The 25,432-nt window shown below is 43.9% G+C and overlaps 1 protein-coding gene across 1 annotated transcript in view; it reads right to left on the reverse strand.

The window, feature by feature from the left end:
- RPS6KA3 (ribosomal protein S6 kinase A3) overlaps window positions 1-25,432 on the reverse strand; it is a 173,480-nt gene that overhangs the window by 125,887 nt on the left and 22,161 nt on the right. Inside the window, exon 2 of the mRNA XM_040338242.1 lies at window positions 14,218-14,271. Coding sequence (XP_040194176.1) covers window positions 14,218-14,271 — 54 coding nt within the window. The remainder of the gene's footprint in view (window positions 1-14,217; window positions 14,272-25,432) is intronic.

A 25,432-nucleotide genomic window follows, 5' to 3' on the forward strand; every position in this document is an offset into this window, starting at 1 on the left:
TTCCAACAACGAGGACTTTAGTGCAATGTACTTCACTGGATCCCTTGGGGCCTGGGTGACCAGAAATCTCTTTGGCGGGGTTTCTGAGAATTCTATAGAGTAACCCTGAGCTAGAGTGGTCAGTATGTACTGGTTGTTTGATACAGCTGACCACTGCGGAAGGAACCCCTGTAACCTCCCGCCTACCCTCAGGGTTGAGTCACTGTGGCTTATTGGCTGGCGCAGGAGGATGGAAAAGGACTCCTTTTCCTTTACCTTTCTGCGCTGCCCAGTTCCTTTTACCTTGTGGTCTTTTCCCCTTATCCTGCTGCTTAAAGGTCCGAAAAAAACGCTTGGGAGGGGGGTTCTTATTTTTGACCGGGAAGGCCTTTTTCTTGTCGGCCGTCCTGTCCAGGATACTATCCAGTTCAGGGCCGAAGAGAAGATCCCCAGAGAACGGGATTCCACACAGCTTGCTTTTGGAGGCTGTGTCACCAGGCCAGGTCTTGAGCCATAAAGCCCTTCTGGCTGAGTTGGCTAAAGCAGCGGATCTAGCGGACATTTTTATCGCCTCGGCCGAGGCATCTGCCATATAGGCTACGGCTGCAGAAATGGTAGAAAAAGAGTCCAAAATGTCCTGTTTTGGGGAGTCTGCCTCAATATGAGCTTTGAGTTTGTCTAACCAGAACTCTAAGTTGCGTGCCACACAGGTGGTAGCCATGGCAGGCTTGAGGTTAACCATAATAGACTGCCAGGCTTTTTTAAGGAGAAGATCCATTCGCTTATCCATCGGGTCCTTCAGGATCCCCATATCCTCAAAGGATAAATCTGTGGACCTAGACACCTGGGAAAAAGCTGCGTCGAGTTTAGGACTTTTGTTCCACACGACTGATGGATCTTCTCCAAAGGGAAACCTCCTTTTGTGGGATTTTGAAAAAAATGGTTTCTTTTCTGGATCCTGCCATTCCCGCAAGATCGTTTCGGAAATGACCGGGTGAACTGGAAATGTAACCCCCTTGGGCTCGCAGAGACCGGCATACATGCGATCGTGCAGGCTTAAGTCCCTCTTTTCCTCACTGAGACCTAAAGTGGCATAAATAGCCCTGAGGAGGCCATCCACATCCTCCAGGGACAGTTTAAATTTTGAGGGAGACTCTATTTCTTCCTCATTTTCTGAGTCCTCACTAGATGGGGCCTGAGGCTGACTCTCCCTGGACCCCTCGTTATCAGAGGGCCTAGGGGCCCACCCTGTCTCCTGAGAAGACTGTGATGTGGAGGGCTGAGAAATGGTGACAGGAGCTAATGACTCTCTCATAGTCTGAAAGGTGGCCAAAAGCTCATCTTTGACAGAAGCCATCAATTCCTCTCTAACTGAGGCTGACTCCTTCTGTACTAAGGCTGCTATACATGCCTTACACCATGGCTTCTTCCAACTTCCCCCATTTTCTCCTTACAAGAAGGACATCTCTTTTTTTTCAGGTTTGACCTAAAAAAAAGGAACAGGGAGAGAAGAAAAAAATATAGGGGGATCCAGCATGAGACCCGGTCTCAAACAAACATGACCCCCCCCTCACCTAGGTGCACTTTAGGAACAAAAGGTGTCCACCCGTGCCCTGACAGGCCCCCATGCCACTGGAGGGAAAAAAGTGAAGAGACCGAGAGAGAAATCCCAAAAAGGAGAGAACCCTCACCCCTGGGGAAAAACAGACTTACGTTGCTGCTTCCCGCCGAGGTCCTGCTGGTGCCCGTGCCTGTCTCCACCGCTGATGCATCTGCAGTCTCCATCGCAGGAATCGGCGTTCTCTGTGGCATCCACGGCGCTTCCCGGACTCCAATAGCGCCGCTGCGCCGGACCAGGAAGCGGAAGTAGGCTCCAGCGTCCGCCCTACCCCTCCTCCTGGCGCGCCGGAAATGACGCGCCTCTCCAGCGACCAGGCTACGCCAAAATGGCGACGCCCCGCAAAAAAAAAACGAGGCACCTCACGATAGCCGAAGGTTGGCCCCACTGAGCACCGGGAGAGAGAGGAGCCCGACTACCATCACCGCCGCTCGGGTGGTACGGGAGAGTGGACAGTCCCTGAAAAAAAAAAAAAAAAAAAGGTAAGAGGAAAGGTCCGTTTTTTTCAGGCAGCACCTGAGACATCAGACCCTTCCCAAGAAGATGCTCCCTCCGGAGGAGGAAACACAAAAACTGAGGAGTGCAAGGAGGAGCCTCCTTTTTAAAAGGATGAAAGAAGGCGTTTCCTGATGGAGTGGGAGGATCATGATATCTCAAGGTGCTGTCCTGAAAGACGCCTCGGGAAAACGGTATTCAAACCACACAAGTGAGGTATCGCCGCGATCGTTAGAGTGAGAGCAATAATTCTAGCCCTAGACCTACTCTGCAACTCAAAAAATGCAACCTGTAGAATTTTTTAAACGTCGCCTATCGAGATTTTTAAGGGTAAAAGTTTGACGCCATGCCACGAGCGGGCGCAATTTTTAAGCGTGACATGTTGGGTATCATTTTACTCGGCGTAACATTATCTTTCACAATATATAAAAAAATTGGGCAAAATGTATTGTTGTCTTATTTTTTAATTCAAAAAAGTGATTTTTATCCAAAAAAAGTGCGCTTGTAAGACCGCTGCGCAAATACGGTGTGACAAAAAGTATTGCAATGACTGCCATTTTATTCCCTAGGATGTCTGCTAAAAAAAAAATATATAATGTTTGGGGGTTCTGATTAATTTTCTAGCAAAAAAATTGTGATTTTCACATGAAGGAGAGAAGTGCCAGAATTCACCTGGTGGGCAAGTGGTTAATATAATCTGTATATTTTTATACGAGGGAGAAAATTAATAAAGAATATAAAAAAAGTTAAAAGATCTATAAAAAGCCTTAGAAAGCTCATGCAGTCCTCAATATATAAGAAGAACAAAAATACCTTTGAATAAATGGATCTCAGACCATAATAATAATCATATTGAAATTGGTTGCAAGAACCATAATGCACATTATAGGGAGGTACACAACAAAGATCCTAGTTGTCTTTAATTTTGGGGTATAGAGACAGTTAGGCCCAAGAGAGGTGTTAATAGGGTTAGATCAATTTCACAGAAAAACTAAATTAATCTATACATTGGAAACCCTACATCCTAAAGGTCTGAATGTGGACATTAATTATTTTATTAATAACAGTTAAGCCACACATAAGCAATATATCTTAGGTGCTACTGGATCCTGGTTCAGTACAGTGAGAGGGATAGAGTTAATAATGCAAGTCCCAGGAGTTTATAGGTCTGGTTCAAACCATCCATGCAGGTATAGGGATCGCTGATATAATCCATGCAGGAGCAGCACTTGGCATCCCTGTGATGAATGCACACAGGACGAAACACACAAGAGCAGAGCTAGAAGAAGTCCAGTGTGAGCCTTGCCAACATTGAGAGTCCAGAGGCACAGAGCAGCCATGGGTGCATGTCTGTTATTGTCTATTGCCTGTTTTAGACTATGAAGTGTCTCTAGGATTGCATTAAGAATTTGTGCTTGTATTATTAGGGCAAGAGCAATGTACCTGTGTGAGATTTATAGTTCTCATTTTTCTTTCACATACTGACACTGTGTGGGTCTATTTGCATGTTGGAGATCGTTGTAGACCATTTATGAGTGAGTAGTCATTTTAGCCATAGTGCAGAAGGCAATAATAATAATTTAGAATTTTTTCAAAAAATACAAAGCCTCCTGTGAATGTCTGAGCAGCGCTCAGCCCTGGGTTGATTTTGTTCCCAGGACAGGATGGAAGTCGCTGTACCTCTAGAAAACAGAGCTTTATATTAATTGTACATAGCTGATACAGCCTGGTGTATTAGTGAAAAAAATTGTTTGGACCAGCTTGGCCTAAAGTTAAAAAAATTGGGGCAGATCCACAAAGAAGTTACGCTGGCGTATTTATTGCTACGCCGCGTAACTTCTAGTTTGCTCCGGCGTATCTTTGTTTTGTATGCACAAAACAAGATACGTCTGAAGCGGTGCTAGATCCAACCGGCGTACGTCTTAGTACGCCGTCGGATCTAAGGTGCATATTTACGCTGGCCGCTAGGTGGCATTTCCGTCGATTTCCGCGTCGCGTATGCAAATTAGCTAGATACGGCGATCCACGAACGTACGGCCGGCGCATTTTTTACGTCGTTTCCGTAAGGCTTTTTTCGGCGTATAGTTACCCCTGCTATATGAGGCGATACGTATCCTAAGTATCGATACGTATCCTAAGTATAGCCATCGTTCCCGCGTCGAATTTTTAAAATTTGACGTCGTTTGCGCAAGTCGTTCGCGAATAGGGCTTTGCGTAGAATGACGTTCACCTCGTAAGCATCGGCTTGTTGCAGGTTAATTTCGAGAATGCGCACTGGGATACCCCCACAGATGGCGCATGCGCCGTTCAGAAAAAAACGTCATTTACATCGGGTCAAGACGTATTAACATAAAACACGCCCCCATCTCACCCATTTAAATTGCGCGCCCTTACGCCGACAAAGATACACTACAATTCTTTGAGAATACGGGAAATCCGTATAAGTTATGGCGGCGTAGTGTATCTGAGATACACTACGCCGGCCGGAAAGAAGCGCTGCGATTCGTGGATCTGGCCCATTGTGTTCATGTTTTTTCGAAAATATCTCACTTCTTGTCATGGAGAAAACACATCTCCCTAATGGTTACAGAAACAGCAATATAAAAAACAATGATGTTAAACCCTCCCCACCGTGTACAAAATTGGCTGCCTGAAGTGAAGTCACAAGATTTAAAACTTGAAATAGATATGCACCTACCTGCCAGGAAGATTCTATGTACTCACAATACTCCTGAACATCATTCTAATGCTGATGAATATTCCGTCAAGTCTGCTAACAAACCAACACTTCTGCGAATGTCCATATCTTGTGCCAATAGAAGCAAGGGTTAATAAAGCGCCATCATCAACCTTAATTATTGCACAGTGATCCAATATGTAAACAATTATATTGATATCCAGTGAATCTCTACTAAAATAAATGAATAAAATGGTTCCAAAAATAAATGAAAGTGCTTTCCAAACATCTATTAATTTTTAAGAAAAAAAGTCAGACACCACTTGGTGAAAATAGAAATCAGGAGGACAACGATAACCAGATCAGGATTAGTCTCTCCAAGGATGTAATGGATTGCTTTCAAACCTTTAGGGCCCTTTCACACGTGCGGACCGTATGTCCGCATTTTCATCGGTCCGTTGCGGATGAAAACGGGACATACATTGGTCCCTATGTGATTACGGGTGTCGGCGGATGACCATCCGCCTCCGCAAAGATCCGCATTTGCGGACGGAAGAAAATCCTATTTTTCTACTGTCTATCGGATCGGATGAACACGGACATACGGTCCGTGTTCATCCGATCCCCCCATAGGGGAGAGCGGAGGAAAGACAGGGCGGTCCCTGCACAGTGTGCGGGGACCGCCCTGTCAGCTGCCAGCTCAGCGGGGATTTTACGGAGGATCCCCGCTGAGCTTTTGCGGACACACGGAGCAGATCATTACTGATCCGCCCGTGTGAAAGGGCCCTTATTACTTTCAATCATTCATAGACCCGTGTTGCTCAAAAAGAAAAAAAAAGTGACAAAACACAGGTTGATGGCTCCTCCTTACGTGTTACATCAATGTCCAGTGATGCAACGTGTAAGGAGGAGCCATCAACCTCAGTGCTGTGTGAGCACGGACAGCTAAGTGAGGAGCTCTGTTATGCAAATGACCTTCCCTATTTGCGATCATATTCCAGGGCATGTGTGAGTGCAACCGTGTTTCCATTACACATATGTTGTTCCCAGTGCATTTATTTGCGCAATGAGTTTTGTCACTTTTCTTTTTGAGCAACACGGCTCTGGAATGCTCTACCCACGGCCATCCGCTTGGAAGAAAACCATCGGGTTTTTAGGAAAAAACTAAAGACCCTTCTCTTCTGAAAGACCTGTACAACTCTTGATGCCAAGCGCCTTGAGGCGATTAAGTTTGCATTTGTTGCGCTATACAAGTTACTCACCTCACTCACGGGTCTATGAAGGATTGAAAGTAATGAAGGTTTGAAAGCAATCCATTGGAGACTCTAATCCTGATCATCTGCGTATCGTTGTCCTCCTGATTTCTATTTTCACCAAGAAGGGGTGTCTGACTTTTTTTCTTAAACGTTAATAGATATTTGGAAAGCACTTTCATTTATTTTTGGAACCACTTTATTCATTTTAGTGGAGGTTCACTGGATATTAATATAATCGTTTACATATTGGATCATTATAATGGTCTACATATTGGATCACTGTGCAATAATTAAGGTTAATGATAGCGCTTTATTAACCCTTACTTCTATTGTCTTTCTGTGATATCAGTACACAACACAATAATGGCAGCAATTATCATTTGTTCATCTTAATTTTTTGGTTCATGTTTATTTGTTCACTTCAGCGCTCTAGCAACATTAAACACCAATATCTTGTGCCGCCACCACCCCCACCATGCTCACTGGATGCTCCTTAAAAAAAAAAAAAAAAAAAAACACTGCAGGCTCTTCCACTGCTTTCTGTACCAAGTTAGTATCTGGACGACATCTGAACCTGCCCCTAGACTTGGTCCAGAGGACAGAAAGTGCATATTTTGTGTTGGGGTGGATACAAATCAAAGCAATAACTGGGAATAATGCCTTTTCTAGCTAAAGTAACATGTCTGAAAACCATAGCATGTAAACAGTGTAGACCACAAAGGATGGCCTAATGGACCAATAGGTAGCCAAATAGATTGGGAAGTGTGACCATTGCCGCTGTAGTCCCCTTCCATGATAAAAAAAATAAAAATTAAAAATGTACAGGCACTGGGCATTGCGGTGTTTAACCACTTAAGGACCGCCGCACGACAGAATGGCACGGCTCGGCACATGGATGTATATATACGTCCTCTTTAAGAGCCCAACCGTGGGACGCGAGTGCGCCACCCCGGTCCGAAGCTCTGTGGCCGCGAACCCAATCGTTGCGGGTGTCACGCGATCGGGTCACAGGAGCTGAAGAACGGGGAAAGGCGAGTGTAAACAAACCTTCCCCGTTCTTCTCTGTGGCAATGTCAGTGATCGTCTGTTCCCTGATATAGGGCACGATCACCGACGTCTCGTCCAGCCCTGCCCCCCTACAGTAAGAAACACACATTAGGTTACACTTAACCCCTACAGCACCCCCTAGTGGTTAACCCCTTCACTTCCCATTTTCACAGTAATCAGTGCATTTTTATAGCATATTTCGCTGTGAAAATGACAATGGTCTCAAAAATGTGTCGAAAGTGTCCGACAATGTCAAACTAACGAAAAAAAAGTAGTAAAAAAATTAGTTAGTAAAAGAAAAAATTTTTTTTATAAAAATGCCATAAAACTATCCCATATTTTGTAAACGCTATAAAATTTAGCACAAACCAAATCGATAAACGCTTATTGCGATTTTTTTTACCAAAAATATCTAGAATACGTATCGGCCTAAACTGAGGAAAAAAATGTTTTTTTATATCATTTTTGGGGATATTTATTATAGCAAAAAGTAAAAAATAGATTTTTTTTTTCAAAATTGTCGCTCTATTTTTGGTTATAGCGCAAAAAATAAAAACCACAGAAGTGATCAAATACCACCAAAAGAAAGCTCTATTTGTGGGGGAAAAAAGAACGCCAATTTTGTTTGGGAACCACCTCGCACGACCGCACAATTGTCAGTTAAAGCAACGCAGTGCCGAACCGCAAAAAGGGGCAAGGTCCTAACCTGCATAATGGTCCGGGTCTTAACCGGGTAATGTCTTGTTGCCACAAGTTTACTTTAAGCCAGTTCATTGTTTTACCTTTACATTTGGTTAAAATGAAGATTAGGAATATGTTTGAAGCACATAAAGACTCAAATACTTTACTGTTGAGACCAACAGCATTAGGCCTCATCACTAGCTTTAGCCGACTGTCCACTACAGCTGTGTAAAGCATGTCACTATTATTAGGTAGAATAAAAAAAAAAAATCAGAAAACAAATGAAGCATGGAATAAAATAAAATGTCTCTCTCCCGGATAGGGGGCTATCAAACTGAACTGGAGTCCCACTGCATTACAGACAGCATCAGAAATTGGCCATGCCACGAGACAGAGGCCTACCACATTCTGCTGAAAATTAAATATCAAAGTCTGGCACTTTTAACGGAAGGTAGACGAGCAGTTTCCAGACATGGATGTTAGACGTGTTTGTGTGAATGTCTTAGCGTGCCTTTTCTGTTTAGAATTCCAAATCTCCAAGATTATAAAAATCTCTGGCAAAATGCCAGGCACTAGAACCATCCCCAGGACATTCCTTGCTGAACACAAAAGCTGGCTTTCCACTTTACGGCATTACAGGTACTTATAGTAATATAGCCTGCCAGAAATAATTTATTAAAAGCAGCAAAAAAGAAAAAAACAAAAAAGGAGGGAAATTTCCAGAAGGAAAAAAAGGAAACCGCTACTATACAAAAAAAAAAAAAAAAAGTATGAAAACATTGTAATTTGTTGTTTAAGGGTTAAGACCTGTGTCAGGTTTATACTGGTGTATATATTCCTGCTGCTGCAGGGATTACTCCCTGTCCTGGTGGCCACTTTCTCAGACAGAAAGTGAGGGATGCTTAAAGTGTTGCTAAACCCAGGACCCCACATTCACTATATCTGGTCTCCCACATTACATGGAATTCCAATTATATTACTAAATATAAACTGCTACATACATTTTCTCATCAGCAGTATATAGCAGTCTTGTGACTTCTATGTGTCTGGCCGAGGCCTCGGTTAAAGCTCCTCTGTCCTAGGAGGCTGCATGACTCCTGACCCTCTGTCTGGACAGTGCCGATTGGCCTTGTGCCAATCCATGCACCCTTCCAGCAATACAAACCAAACTGAGCTTGTGCAGATAGCCCCCAAGGCTCTGTATTAACAGGAGATGGATTGGGGACAGTGAATAAAGGAGAGAATCAGAAGACAGGATCAAACTGCCTTTTTACACAATGTAACCCCTTAGGTTCCACAGTGAGTATAACAAGCATGCTTCACTGCATATACACACACCGATTTTACTGTTGTGGGTTTAGTAACACTTTAAAATCCTGCCAGCAGGTATTGCTCTGCAAGAGGGTTAAGATTAGCAGATCAGTATTATTACAATTTTAGGAACGAACAGAAATATAAATTATTTTCAAGTGAAACCGTTTCCATATTACACATTACTATTTAGCATATAGTAGTTTATACGTACAATAAACCTTTACATGAAATGGACAATTTAGCATATAGTGTTTTTAAAAGCATTAAAACAAATACCACCAATAATTGTTTTATTCTATTTGTGCAATATTTCCTAATCGGATTTGTATTTAGAGTGCTTTCCTCCGCACAAAACAGTGCAATTATAATTTAGCCGATTGACCATCGTATAAACATCTAGTCCAGGACAGGGTCAATACCTGTAATTTTGACCAGGGGTAGTAGCAAGTTCCTAAATTGATTTATTTTTTCTATTTAACAATCTGGTTTTTATATATCCGCTCTGTGCATTACCATTGCACAGGGCAGTTAAGTATAGACCGATTAGTTTATTTTACATTTATAATCACTTTAAAAGGGAATGTATAGCGGCCCCCCCTGAACCTCCTCTTCTGTGTCTGCCCCCAAAGCAAACCACTTTGTATGGAGGTAAACTTGCAAGCTCGCTCCTGAGCGGTGCTGTGTGTGTCCATAGCTACACAGTGCAATTCGGCCCCACTACCCTCCTCACGGGATTTTGTTGCCGGAGGCAGGAGCCAATGGCTCCCGCTGTTATCGGCAAAGGCTGTGAGACCAGGAAGAGGGGAGAGAAGAACTGCAGCCGGGCACAGTGCGGATCTAAAAAAGGAATACGGTAGGTGTTAGGGGGGGGGGATAGCAATTTAATATTTATTTTTTACCTTAAAGCGGACCTTCAGTAATTTTTTCAACTTTCTAATAAAATCTTCTGCCCTTGTCGTTTTAACTTTGGATAGTAAAACATTTTTTTCTGCCAGTAATTACCTTATACAGCCTACTTCCTGTTTGTCTGGTAAAAAGCCTGGGCTTATAACATCATGCACACCGCTCTCTCCAGAGAGTTTGCCAGGAAAGGAGGGGGGTGAGTCATAAAAGAGGCAATGAGAGCTGCCCACAGTTAAAATGGTTGCAGCCAGACTCAGTGAAGAGAGATTTCTGCAGCATATTTGGCAAGTACAGAATCACTATATATATAAAATATGCAAAGTGGTTGGAGGGAAGCTTCAGAATGCCAAAGATGTTTTTTATGCATTAAAGTGGTTCCAAAGCCTAAAGCCTTAAGGTTTTTCACCTTAATGCATTCTATGCATTAGGGTGATAAACCTGTGCTGCAAAATCCCCTCAACCCTGCCCTTATATTTACCTGAGACTGATCCAGCTAAGTGCACAAAGAGCAGCGGCTCTCGTAACTGTCTCCCTCCTCCCTGGGCAGATTGATATCAGTGGGAGCCACTGGCAATCAAATGCTGTGCCAAGAGAGTGGGGGGCTGGGCCGAGCCACCCGCTTTGTGTCAATTGACACAGACAGAATGGCCCGGGAGCAATCATGCATGGGTGCCCCCATGAAAAGCGCCTTTCCATGGGTGAACATGCCGATGGAGCATCGGTGGGGGCAGCGCTGTAATGTTGTGTGACATTCAATGTAATATGGCAACCTGGAGGCTTTCTGTACACAGATGGGGAGAGGCTCCCAAAGGGAAATCTCATCTAAAAAGGATGCAGACCTTGCCAATTTCCTCACTAGAACCCTGCAGGTGCAGCATGATAATTATAAAACCACTACCATATAGGTTCACATTGCACCGACACAAACTATATCTTCAGAACAACAAAAAAAGTAGAATCTGCAACAAAAGTTTGTTAAAATCCTTGCAATGTCCGTTGATCAACCAGAAGGGATTTTCTTCTCTTTTTTTTCCAGCAAAAGTGGAGATACTCTTTAGGGCCAAGTTCAGGCAGACAATTTGTTCCAATTAAGAAAATTGCAGTACTGTCATACAGCAGGATACTTCTATCAGACAGGCCTAAGGAGACTGAAACATGCCAATGCATGCCGTGCTAGCATGTGCCTTTATTAGGAAGACTGCTATTTACAGGGAATCAGCAATGACTAGGATTTGAACATGTAATTTCTTTACATCAAATCCACACTAAAATATTCTGCAGGCTTTCCCATTAAAAAGGTTCGCCATTATACCCTTAGCTCTAGGGATGCCTTTGGTCCTCTGGAGCTGGAGACAGGGGTGCAAACTAGAGCTGCACGATTAATCGTCGTTGCGATTCTTGACACAGGGTTTCACAATCTTTGACATGAAAATTATTTACTCTCTGCACTTTGGTATGCAAAGAATTTCCTCTGCTCTCAGCCAAAAGTCAAAGTCTGGGCAATCTGCCAAGTCTGGGCAGCCTGCCAAGTTTTGAAAACATTCTTTATCAGTGGAAAGTTAAATCTAAACATTGTATCACATCAAAGGAATAAACTTCTGTATGTAAATTAGGGAACGTTTAACCACTTAAACACCAAACCTTTTTCTGACAACTCTTTCAAGTTAAAATCATTTTTTTTGCTAGAAAATTACTTAGAACCCCCAAACATTATATATTTTTTTTAGTAGAGACCCTAGAGAATAAAATGGCGGTTGTTGCAATATTTTATGTTGCACTGTATTTGCGCAGCAGTCTTTTTAAAGGGGTTTTCCACCCATTTTGTAAGTTTATTAAAAGTCAGCAGCTACAAAAAGTGTAGCTGCTGGCTTTTAATAAACCAACACTTACCTGCTCCACGGCTCCAGCGAGGCGCCGGACGGGGCTTTGCTCCTCGCCCCCCCTGGCCGGGCGGCGTCTTCATGCTTAGTGTGGGCACCCGGCCGTGACAGCTTTCGGCTTCACGGCCAGGCACCCACTGCGCATGTGCGAGCGTCACTGCGCGAGCGGCCCGGCGCCGTCTGATTGGACAGGCGATCGCCGAGGACCTGTCACGTGTCCTGGACGATCGCCTACAGCAGCCCCTTCCTGTAGGTGATTAAGCTTAATCGCCTAGGCGATTAGGCTTAATCGTCTACTCGGAAGGAGGAAGTGGGACAGGAAGTCCCACTCGTGCTGAAGCCCCCACTCCCCCCCAAAAAAATGACATGCCAAATGTGGCATGTAAGGAGGAGAGGAGTGGGTTAAGAGGAAGTTCCAAATTTGGGTGGAACTCCTCTTTAAATGCAATTTTTTGGGAAAAAAATTACTTTAATGAATAAAAAAAAATAAACTAGTCAGTAAAGTTAGCCCATTTTTATTTTTATTGTATAAATGTAAAAGATTTTACGCCGTGAGAATCGTGATCTTTATTCTAAGCAAAAAAATCGTGATTCTCATTTTGGCCAAAACCGTGCAGCTCTAGTGCAAACCTTACAATATCAATACATGTGGGAACATAACCTATTCAATTGCAGTAAATAAAATAACTGCACAGGTGCTTAACCATGGTTCTATTTGACCGCTTGCAACCAAACAATTTAGCTCATAGCCAAGATCCCCATGGATTTAGATACTGACCCACGGATGACACATGCTTATTCTGCAAGCACCAGGGCAGGGTTACCCTTTATATTAGTTGAGAAAACCAAAGAAAAAAAAACAAAACATATTCCAGGTAACAGATTAGAGGAAAACCAGGTTTACTGTGCAAAGCTATGGTGGTCCAACTACGCTGCTTAAATGGGCTGCTATGCCACGTGAAACGCAAACCGCGCTGCGGGCGAAGATGTGTGGGGTGCCATTCAGAGCAACCCCAGGAGCAGTGCGATTCGGCTGGGCGTGGTTGCAGGTGCAACTAGAACGCACATTGTGGGCAGGTGTGAACCTAGCCTACGTCCCCTGGAAGATTAAGGCCTTGTGCACAGTCAATGTTTATCCCTTGTAAATGAGATCCTGGGGTTTTAGTGCAGGAGGAAAGCATAGGTGGTACTAACATTTAGGGCACTATGTGCCCATGGACAACTGCTCTGAACACTTCCTTTTTGTGTTCAAAGGATTCATCACTGGATACACACTGCCCTAAATGTTCGTACCACTCACTTCACAGATCAGCAGCCTCAAGAATTTTACGGGCCGCCCGCAGGGTTAATAGACAGTGTGCCTTCTACCCACATGCAAATGCTAGGCTTGTTATCGCTCAGTTAAAAAGCCTATATCGTTGATGGTATGGGGGTGCATTGGTGTGTATAAAATGGGAAGCTTGCACATCTGGAAAAGTACCAATCGTGAAAGATAAATCCAGGTTTTAAAGCAACATATGCTCCTTCCAGATGACCACTTTCAGGGAAGGCCTTGCATTATTCAGCAGGACAATGCTAAACTGCGTACTGTACTTACGACAACAGCATGGCTTTGTAGTTCAAGAGTCCAGGTGCTTAAAGCAAGTGTAAACCCCGCTTTGTGATTTTTACCTATAAGGCTTACCTGTAGGTAAAATTAATCTCTCCTAAACATACACCGTTTAGGAGATATTCACCCTGCATGCACCTGCTGACGTCAGCAGCGCATGCACTCTGAATGTCCAGCATATTGTGAAGGTACAGAGTGACGTTGTCACAGCTCCGGGCCACTCAGTGCCAGAGCCTGTGAACCCGGAAGAAACGGCACGGGAATGTGTCAGCCCCCTCATCAGTGACTGGGTGCCGCTTCTGCGGGGGCTTCGTTCTATGATATTTCATAATGTACTATTATGCGATGGATACTAGCACATTATGCCATGGTCTTGCAGCACCACAGAAGGTTTTTCACCTTAATGCATAGAATGCATTAAGGTGAAAAACCATAAAGATTTACAACCCCTTTAAGGGCGTAAATCCTTCCGGGGCAGAAGTGGTTAAAACTTTGATATATTTTCAAATGTGAATAAAATTGGTGTTTAGGAGATTTGAAAATCAGTGAATTCTGTTTTTATGTAGATTTTACACAGAATTTTTTTTTGGAATTGGGGGTGTATGTACATAAATCAAGATTTGGCTTTCAATACACCAAGTCCTCAAAGCTGAAATACAACAAAACAGACTTTATAACATTAAGCCAGATACAAAATCCCGAATAAAAAATGTCTACAGTAGGAGGAAAAAAAAAAAAAAAAAAAAAAAAAAACTCACGTTGCTCTCACTGTCTTCTTCACACATCGATTCTTCCACAAACTGCTGTCCATTCTATAAAAGGTACAAGAGAAATATTTAGCATAACTAAGCATAAATTCACAAAGTTAAAACAAGCATTTTGCGAGCAACGTGAAGGTACAGAGAACAATCATACAAATAAAAATGTTTTAAATAATTTAATCAGGAGATATTTAGCATTGTCAAAAACTAAGTGGGGCATAATCTAAATACAAATATGCAGCTTATACTATGGCACACAAGGGGTTAATTGAGAATTTTAATATACATCTTATTGTCAAATGGGACTTATAACAGTAGCCTAATCCCCCCTTCAAAATGCTATTTTTTTTTTTTTAAATATAATTCTCAGATTCTCCCATCAACACATCTAACGTGGATGGGCGAATCCTCCCTGCTGAGCCATTGTATTCTGACAGCTGGGAAACTTCCCCCTTCGTCAGAATAAATTGATCAGAGCTGTTGGCTATAGCCAGCAGCTCTGATCAAGTGGCTAAAATCCAACAAGAGCGGTTGTACTGGTGTCCATGCATGGATTCAAATTTGTCTGGCTCAGCAGGGACCATATTGTTGTGATCTAAGGGATGCCCGATTGGCAGCTGGCTCCACCTCTCAGCATGTGGCTAGAGCTAGCTGCTTCTGCCTGCTCTCCTGCCTGTCGCTCTAGTGAGCGCTGGAGCAGCAGAGCCGACGAGAACTGAACGAATGATCAGTGGTCATGTGATCGCTCTGTTCTCTAGCTTAGAGTCAACAGGGTGCAGCTGCAATATCAGACCTATGCTGGTTTTGTTTTTTGTTTTTTAACAATCCCAAAGTTCTCCTTTAGGGAGTACTAGTATATCACCGATTGTTGACCAATCTCCATCGAGTTTCATTACAACATACATGGGGCGATGAAAAAAAGACAATTGAGACATTTCTGGGGTGTGGGTGCAGTCAGAAGCCTCAAGCCAAATTCATGAAATCTGTGTGACATTTTCATTTATACCAACACATGAGACAATACATCTTGTTCTCATTTGTGACACTTGTACTATCACTATTTTAACTAAGGTCCAACGGATCATCATTGATCCGAATGGGTCGCCGCGTTCGGATCGGCACACCACACGAACCGCGCATTAGGAAAGGCCGCGGCTTCGGCCTAGCTCCGGAGCGGTGGCCATCTTGGTACACCCGGCGGCGGCCTAAGTGAGCTCCCCAGAGCGGCGCGTTGACGGGGGAGACGTGGACATTGCAGTGGGGGGAGATGATGTGAACATTACAGTGGGGGGGACATGTGGACATTACAGTGGGGACTATATATGGTGGTAATCCAAAAAATTATCTGATCCGTGACTCTGATCCGAACCGCGAGTTGTTCGATTCGTTGCACCCCTAGTTTTAACCAATTCATAGAAGAAAATACTGTCACGTTGGCAATAAGGAAAGTACACATAAAGACCTCTTTTGTTTAAGTACCGCTTTGCAGACAAAATCCCATTCGTGACCAAATACTAAAAAAATTGTGCAACAGAATCATATACAACTTACTGTCACGTACAAGAATCAGTCATAGGTTGCACGATTTGTAAGATTTTTTAACACGTATCTGGCTGGGTTCACACATATGCAATGCGGGAACCCACACGATTCCTGTGTGGGTTCCCACAGCGCATGTCTTACGCAGACAGTTAATGCCCTATGCAAACTGCTGCGGGTGTCAATACAAAGTTAATGATACCCCCAGATCAGTTCGCAGGGTCCTGCACCATTTTGATCCTAATGCGATGCAAATTCAGCCTATGCACAAAAATTGCATGTGATCTGCACAGCAATGCGGTGTGAATCTCACAAGTGAAAAAAAGGCAAGAGGCTGGATTTCCATCCAACCCAGGTGCTTTGAAGAAAGTATTGTCATGTGGTCAGGGAACTCTTCTTCACGCAGCTTAGTACCAACACAAGCCTGCTACCCTCGCTATGGCTCAGTCAAGACCCATTGCATGGAAAAAATCAAGTGTAACTGATGAGTAACTGGCTGCATCTCAGGTCTCAAGTAGAAGTAACCCTAAGTGAATGAAGTTTCGTTTGCTAAAGTGCTGTGTATTATAAACTACTGTTTCCCCCCCCCCCCCTTTTAGAATATACAGTTTTCATTTATTTTTGTTTTTTATTCTAGTACTGCCGACCTATTTCAGCCACTCCACTCCCTGTCTAGATGCAATGGCTGCATATCACTGCTCAGGACAGGCTCTCACAATGACAAAGGCAGAACATAACTGCACAAATGAGAAGTACACAAGGCACTGTGACAATACAGGAAGACAGCTGGAAGAGAGGAACAGAGCATTGTACAGGAACACTGTTCTAGAATGACAAGAAGCTTCCACTGATTTACTAGGTATGGCCAGTACAACGTACGGCCAAACAGCTTACACACAGTCTGCAAGAGCCCTGCATTGCACCCACGAGCGGCTGGTGGGTGCAATGCTTTCCAGGCTCCCAACAAAAAGATGTGCATTTATTTTTTGTAAAGATGAACTTATCCTTTAACTCAGGGGTCCTCAAACTTTTTAAACAGGGGGCCAGATCACGGTCCCTAAAACTGTTGGGGGGCCGGACTATAGTTTAAAAAAAATATGAACCTATGCACACATCTTATTTGAAGTACAAAAAAAACAGGAAAAAACAATACAATATTTAAAATAAAGAACAATTTTAATCAACATAAACGTATTAGTATTTTACAGACTCCCTTCATTACGGAACCCCAGCCCCTGCATCACCGATTCCTCTCCATTACAGATCACCCCCATCAAAAATTCCCCCGTATTAGGTCCCCCCAACACAAACTTCTCTCCATTACAAAGCCCCCAATAACAGACCCCCCATCACACAGACCCCCAACACAAAGGGAGGGGAGAGGATAGGACAGAGTGGGAGCAGCCAGGTGGAGGGGAGGAAGGGGTGGGAGCAGCCAGATGAAGGGGAGGACAGGTTGGATGCAGCCAGTTGGAGGGGAGGACAGGGTGGATGCAGCCAGGTGGAGGGGAGGACAGGGTGGATGCAGCCAGGTGGAGGGGAGGACAGGGTGGATGCAGCCAGGTGGAGGGGAGGACAGGGTGGCTGCAGCCAGTTGGAGGGGAGGACAGGGTGGATGCAGCCAGGTGGAGGGGAGGACAGGGTGGCTGCAGCCAAGTGGAGGGGAGGACAGGGTGGCTGCAGCCAGGTGGAGGGGAGGACAGGGTGGCTGCAGCCAGGTGGAGGGGAGGACAGGGTGGCTGCAGCCAGGTGGAGGGGAGGACAGGGTGGATGCAGCCAGGTGGAGGGGAGGACAGGGTGGCTGCAGCCAGGTGGAGGGGAGGACAGGGTGGATGCAGCCAGGTGGAGGGGAGGACAGGGTGGATGCAGCCAGGTGGAGGGGAGGACAGGGTGGATGCAGCCAGGTGGAGGGGAGGACAGGGTGGCTGCAGCCAGGTGGAGTGGAGGACAGGGTGGATGCAGTCAGGTGGAGGGTAGAACAGAGTTGGAGCAGCCAGGTGGAGGGTAGAACAGGGTTGGAGCAGCCAGGTGGAGGGTAGAACAGGGTTGGAGCAGCCAGGTGGAGGGTAGAACAGAGTTGGAGCAGCCAGGTGGAGGGTAGAACAGAGTTGGAGCAGCCAGGTGGAGGGTAGAACAGAGTTGGAGCAGCCAGGTGGAGTGGAGGACAGGGTGGATGCAGTCAGGTGGAGGGTAGATCAGGGTTGGAGCAGCCAGGTGGAGGGTAGAACAGAGTTGGAGCAGCCAGGTGGAGTGGAGGACAGGGTGGATGCAGTCAGGTGGAGGGTAGAACAGGGTTGGAGCAGCCAGGTGGAGGGTAGAACAGAGTTGGAGCAGCCAGGTGGAGTGGAGGACAGGGTGGATGCAGTCAGGTGAAGGGTAGAACAGGGTTGGAGCAGCCAGGTGGAGGGTAGAACAGAGTTGGAGCAGCCAGGTGGAGTGGAGGACAGGGTGGATGCAGCCAGGTGGAGGGTAGAACAGGGTTGGAGCAGCCAGGTAGATGGGAGGTAAGTTCTTACCTTGGAGGGTAATAAAAGAATCACTGGCTCCCTCAATGCCTCATGGCATTCCTTCTCCTCTCTTCCTATTCCCCCTTCCGCTCGGCATGTTGGGGGCTGAACTCCTCTCAGGGAATCATCATGGGGCCTGCTGGTATCCAGGACTACAATTCCCATAATGCTCTAGTTTCCCAGCTATTGGCTCTGAATGTAGCCAATAGGAGCAGGCATTGTCAGGTGAATTCTCTGCTCAAAGAGAGGGAGGGGTGGAATTCCCCCGCAGCTGCGGCTCTGCCTGTGTCTCTCCTCAGAGCCTGTCAGTTTCATCGCCACTGCCCTGTCACTAGTTTCAGTCCACGGGCCGGGTAAATCACACTGGCGGGCCGGATACGGCCCGCGGGCCGTAGTTTGAGGACCCCTGCTTTAACTGCTTATTGTCTAGGGGTGAGAAGAGCGGAAATATACTTACTTAATCCGCCAATCCTCAGAGTGCAAGACCGTTGGTTCCCTGTCGCTCCTGTCATCACACCCATGGAAGGTAGGGTGGCAGAAACAGTACACTGTTGGATGTGGGGGGGGAGTGCCGTTTGTGATTGGGCAAGTATAGCCTTTGGGTGCACCCCTAGACAAAATGAGAAGTTAACGGCATAGCCCCACTGCATGGGAGCAGTGCTGTGGAGTCGGAGGAGATTTTGGGTACCTGGAGTCGGCAAACAATGCTCCAACTCCTAATAAATTTAGATTGGAATTAAAAAAGCAAGTTTAAATGTCCCAATTCATAAAAAGTTATAATTATGCCTTCTCTACTGTAAGAATAAAGACCAATGCATGCAGTGCCTCACGTAACCGCAAAACGAACACGTTAAGTGACCGTGAAGAAGCATGCTTTTCATGTGCTTCACTATATGGCACGCAACGCACAATTAGGAGCGGCAATACTTATACTTTCCATAGTGTTGTGTTCTGCTGTTACAGGGAACACAGCGCCCATGGGTAACCTAGCCTCTCACTGATAATGGATTAAGTAAATATGTTTTTTGCAGGACTAGAGACATAAGTGAAGAGAATGGAGGGTCAATAGTTCAAGACTGAAGCTGTAAACCATTGGAAAAACTGCTGTCATTTAGCTAAGGCTATAAAAACTCCTGTGGTAATGACATGTATGTTGCCTTTCTTTCCTTCAAGGAATGTATAAAATACATTTGCATATTAAAGGGGAGTTCCACCCACAATTTCACTTTTTAAATATAAATACCCCTGTAATACACAAGCTTAATGTAGTCTAGTAAAGTTAGTCTGTAAACTAAGGTCCGTTTTATTAGGTTGTTAGAGCATTTAGTTTATAATCTAGAAATAGACTGTGGGCATCATGAAGCCAGACTGTATGACTTCCTGGATTTCAGCCTTGCAGCTTTTGCACATGCTCAGTGCTGCACAAGCAATGTAATAGGTTTCAGTCAGGTTTCCATAGCAACGGGAGTGTCACAGGAAGTTGCCGCCCCTGCTCTATGCAAATAGGCTATTTGCAAGGACTACTGGGATATATGATGCCTATCCCAGAAACCCTTGTGAATAGCCTTGTGACTTAATAGCCTAGGCTAATAAGGAGGAGGAAGTAATGAAGGACTACAAAATAAAGGTATTTACAAGCAACAAAATAAATAAAAATTGTCCATTCTTAACACTATGAGATTAGGGCATGCAGCACAGACAAACATAAAAAAATGGGTGGAACTCCACTTTAATACAGAGGAGTCAGAGTCGGAAGTACAAAAAAAAAACTGAGGAGTCGGAACATTTATCTACCAACTCCACAGCCCTGCATGGGAGGAAACTTTTTCATGGAGTTCTGCTTTAAAAAAAACTTGCCTTAATATTTGTGGAATGCTATCCCTGCTATTTCCTTTTGAAAATGGTAGCTGGCACATTGAATCTTTGGCTTTAAGGCTGCATTCACACTACTGCGTTTTGAACTGCGGGCAGATTTGCCACAAATCTGCCCGCGATTTGAAAGTGCTGATGTGTGAATGACAAATTGCGGTACTGGCATTTGAGATGCCATTCATTTGAATGACACCTCAAATCGCAGTGCAGGTCTGCCGCTATATTCACGCGGCAATCCGCACCACGGGAAGCATGTCGCCCCAAAGTAGCTCCTGAACTTTTTCTGGGCGACATGCTTCCCGTGATTTCAGCCCAAATTATCACTGCAGAGCCGCACCGCGATTTGAGGTGTCATTCAAGTGAATGGCATCTCAAATGCGAGTCCCGCGATTTGTCATTCACACATCAGCGCTGTCAAATCGCTGGCAGATTAGTGGCAGATTAGTGGTGATTCAAAACGATGTAGTGTGAATACAGCCCAACACCTACTGAGTCCACTCACCCAGATATGTAAATTAGGACTTATTTGATTTATTACAGGTACTTCAGTGCCATCAATTTACACAGTGCTTTACATTTTTTTTTATTATACATTCACATCAGTCCCTGCTCTCTGGGAGCTTACAATCTAAGGTCCCTAACTCACATTCATACATATACACACTGGGGCCAAATTTAGACAGGAGCTATTTAACCTACCAGCAGGTCTTTAGAGGGTGGGAGGAAAACGGAGTACCCGGAGGAAACTAATGCAGACACATGGTTGGGATTCAAACCAACGACCTCAGTGCTCTCAGGCAAAAGCCCTAACCACTTAGCTACTGTGCTGCCTTTTCTCAGATTTTCACTCGTTATATACTTGTTCCAAGACAAAGTATTAAAAAGAGAGAAAGCCAGGAAAAGACATATGCAGTACAAAGGTTTTTCCCCATAGAAAGCATACAATTCTCAACACAACCCATGGCTAAGACTCTGGTACACTAAATGCAGCAAAAAGAACTAAGGGGGGGGGGGGGGGGAATAAGCGTCATCGGTTTCATAAGCATTTCCACTTTTCCCACTCAGCACATTAGGACCTCTGATCTGCCATAAAAAGAGACTTTTCATTTATATATCCCAGAATTTGTAGCTGCAGTTTTATTTACCAGTATCAGCACTAACCATGCTTGAATTAGATTATGCAGCGTGCAACTGCCTTCCCATATTAGGTTTCCCAATCGTGGGTGCAATGCTTTAGTAATCCCTTACAAAAAAATAAAACTTTTTTGTTGCCTCCAAAAAAATAAAATGTGCATTATTTTTTTTTTGTAAAAGTGAACTTATCCTTTAAGAGACTTATTCACACATATTGGTTGGCCTACATAAAAGGTAAAAATAAAAAAGGTAAAATGGTGCCTTCTTATTCCATAGCGCCCAGAGGAGGGCGATTTCACAGGCCTTCAAGCATAATACTGGCAAAGCTGAGGATCCCAGATCCCACCAGAAGATGCTCCTGCACTGGCACATATCCTTCAGACATATTCAAGCAGAAGCCACAGAAATTATAGGACACTAAATTCTGCAAGATTCAAAATTTTCATACAGCTGTGCATCACCCTCTAAAAAAAAATCCTTCTTTTGCTTTGTTATAACAAGAAGTATAGCCTCATCTATTGCGTGGCAAGACCATTTAGTCAATTGACATTGCGCTCATCCCCCTACTGCATTTACAATACAGCGGAACTCCAAATAACATTAAGTTGATTGCTTGAATTACATATATGTGAACTGTTATCTGCCAAAGGATTTATAATTTTTTCAGGTTTTTTTTTCAGGTTCTTGCCAATCATCTTATAACCCAAGCCATCTTTATGTACAGCAATAATTATTTTTAGTCTTATTTTCACCTGGTGCTCCTGTCTAGTCTGTTTTCCAACAAAGACAAGCAGTCCTGCAGATGTAGCAGTTAGAGGGCTAAGGCAAACCATTTAACACTTATGGATTACATGCAATAAGCATTTTTGGAACTTGGCTTTAATTTGTTTGTGTATCCAAATCTGCTAATCCAACACTACCCTCCCCCTATGATCAATGCTGCTGTCCAAAAGGTGCTTGTTGCTCCTTCACCCAAAATAAAGGCCCCCTAATACAGGAACTGGAAGGGTCAGATCACCAGGTGAAAACAAGGGGGGGGGGGGGACTAAAAGCGGAGCCACCACATCCAACAACTGTTAAGCTGCACTATATTACATTTTTGGTTTTGGGATTAATACAGTGTGAAAGTACGTGGACTCAAGACAACCAACATTCATATTTGCCTGCACACCACGAATCAATGAAGAACAATCACATCACAAAAAAAAAAGTTAAATGTTTCAGAGCTGCACAGCGTCCCTTCATCAAGAGCGACATTCCTTGTCCTGCGCGGCTTCCAAATGTTGCAACTTTCTTCTTTTTGCGATGTGATCATTTTTTAATACAGAAGCTTTTTAGACGATACTGATGATCCGTGGTGAGCTGGCAAATATGAACGTTGATCTGTGATGGTTCCAGTTTCCAGCTATTTGAAAGTGCTGATGTGTGAATGACAAATTGCGGTACTGGCATTTGAGATGCCATTCATTTGAATGACACTAGTGGGTGATATTGCTACATCACCCACTAATACTGAGCCTGAACCAGGAAAGCGTATGATGGGAATATTAACATTATCTCAATACAACCAAAGCACCTTGTAGAACAGAACAGCCACAAATGAAAGCGTGTACCCTTTCATAAAAAGTTTTGTTCAATAGTCACAAGACTGCAGAACAGTCTATTGGGTCCTGGTAGGATGATGTCACAGACAGGGAGGTGCATTCCCTGATAATCATCAATACAGACAGGTGGTGTTTTCCATGTTAACGCAACTCCAGCAGTGATTCCAGGTTTGCAAACTGACCTCACCAGCACAAACCTGCTTCCATGCTTGGCATGATCAGTTTGAAAAAAGGAACCATGGGAAACAAACTTGGTATATAAAATGGCTATACACGTTTAGAAAAAAAAAAACTATATGAGCAACAAAAACACAGATAATATATATTTGGGGTAACATGCATTACTTGATCATGAGCACAATTTGAACTTAAAGCGCAAGGATACAATCACCTTGTAAAACAGGGTTCCCGGCACACGCCGAAGAGCATGCAGAGTTCCCAGCACAGCTAGAGAACTGATCACTCTGTTCTCCTGTTTAGTGTGGTCAGTTTTTAATAGGAAAGCAGAGGGACTGACAAACACCAGGTATCACACAAAGGAAGCAACACAGCAGGCACATAAAATGTTGGCGTAACATTCTTTAAACTAAAAATCAGAAGGTTACAAAATACAGAACAGAAACAACTAGCCAGTAAGCAGAATACAATTGTATTAAACCTTTGCAAACATGACTCAAAGGATCACTTACACATACAATTCAAGAATGGAAAAGGTCATGAAAGCCATATTCGGCAATGATGCCTTTGAGAAAGCATTTAGCACAGAAGATTTTGAAGCCAACAGATGTACTCACCAGTTTTCTTTTATGCAAACATCCATGATAGAACATTCTGTGGAGAACTTTTAATATCTACAGGAGCATTAGATCAGCTGCATCTCCTGCATTACGCCCCAACACCTTACATGCTCAGCTATTAAACAGATTACATACCCAAAATGATGCAAGAGCCTGTATTATAACCAAGATGCATATTGATACAGAAGAGGGTAAAGGATCATCTGTTGCCATGGTAGCCCTCGGGAAGAAAGAATAGTGGGAAATAAATCTGTTTCCTGGACGTTTCCCCATGGCAGCAGGAGGTAAGAGATTTACCATAGCAATACATTAAGAGACTGTAGGTGCACATTACTGGTGTTAATGACATATAAACAATTTTAGGAAGTTGCGCTGCTTGGATATACAGTTGCAGATGACAAATCTTCAATACTTAAAACGATACTTTATCCAAGTCTCTTCTCTCAAAAAGAGCTTTATTGTGCATTTTTTTTTTTTTATTAAATATCACAGCACTTTCTGGGTGACCATTTAGTAGCGATGGCTACACTTTGGGGTATATTTCTAAAGAACTGAATATGACATTCTCCAAAAGTCAATGCAGGTGTATGGCTCTGGTGCCTTTTTTAAAATTGTGTAATAAGGGATACAGCGCTCATATAATTTAAATTAGATTCTAATAATGAACAAATCAATATATTAACCGTGATGAATATTAAATAATGTGGTGTCACAAATGTGTAATATAACCAATATGTGACTCGAAACCAAGAGTGAACACAGTCTGAAAAATGAATGGGAAAAAAGGAAAAAATTACACTGAATGTGATAAGTGTAAAAAGCTGTGTGGAACTGTAACGGTCACCTCCGTTTACGACCTTCCATCAACCCACGACAGCTTCCGACTCTCCAACCATTCAGCAGGCCCGAACCATTCCATGAGAATTCCCTCAATAAACGAGACTGACAAGCTCTGTTACTGCGTCAAAATATGAACTAACTTTTAATGGTTTCTTAGCTTGATTATATGCAGTATAACAGGTCACAGAAATCACAGGAACAATCAAACTGTCCACCCCCCTCATCACACCATGGGGGGCTTCAATCACATTCTTTTACATAATGATATTCAGAGTTAATTATCCCCAGACGTTGCGTCTCCGACAAGTACATTTCACACAAACAGTATACATAATGAGAGGGTCTAGGAGCCAGGCTGACTCTCAGTTTCAATCCACAGAAGCAGTCTTAGTTAGCATCTCAACAACCTCACACAATGGAAGGCCTTTCAAGAGCCAGGCTCATTTAACGCGTCACTAGCCAGGGCTAATCATTGAAAAGAGTCAGTATTGACCGGTAGGGTCACAATATCCTTTACAGACATTTAAAGAATATATGGTAGATTACTGTCCATGTTAAAACAATCCAATATATGTCTATTTCCTGGCTCAACCTGTGCCCAAAAGTGACTCCTTGTACATGGCTCCCTCCTTGTGGAACACTCCGGCAGACCCGGTTTGATCCTTTTCGAGTCAACTTGGGGATGTCCGGAATTAGGAGGCCGGGATGACGTCTGTTTGCCGGGATAAACCATCAGCATTGCCATCTGGCTTACCAGGTCGGTAGCTGATGGTGAAGGTGAATAATGGAATTCAGTTCTGGAACAGTCACTTGCTTTGCTCTCTCAATGGCTCCCAAAACCTGTTGATGCTCTTGGGCGAGATAGGGCACAACCTGCGCGCAAATCCCATTTAACCTTTTGGCAATTTCAGCCTGTTTG

This window comes from Rana temporaria, chromosome 2 (assembly GCF_905171775.1).
Source record: "Rana temporaria chromosome 2, aRanTem1.1, whole genome shotgun sequence".
Classification (NCBI taxonomy): Eukaryota; Metazoa; Chordata; class Amphibia; order Anura; family Ranidae; genus Rana; species Rana temporaria.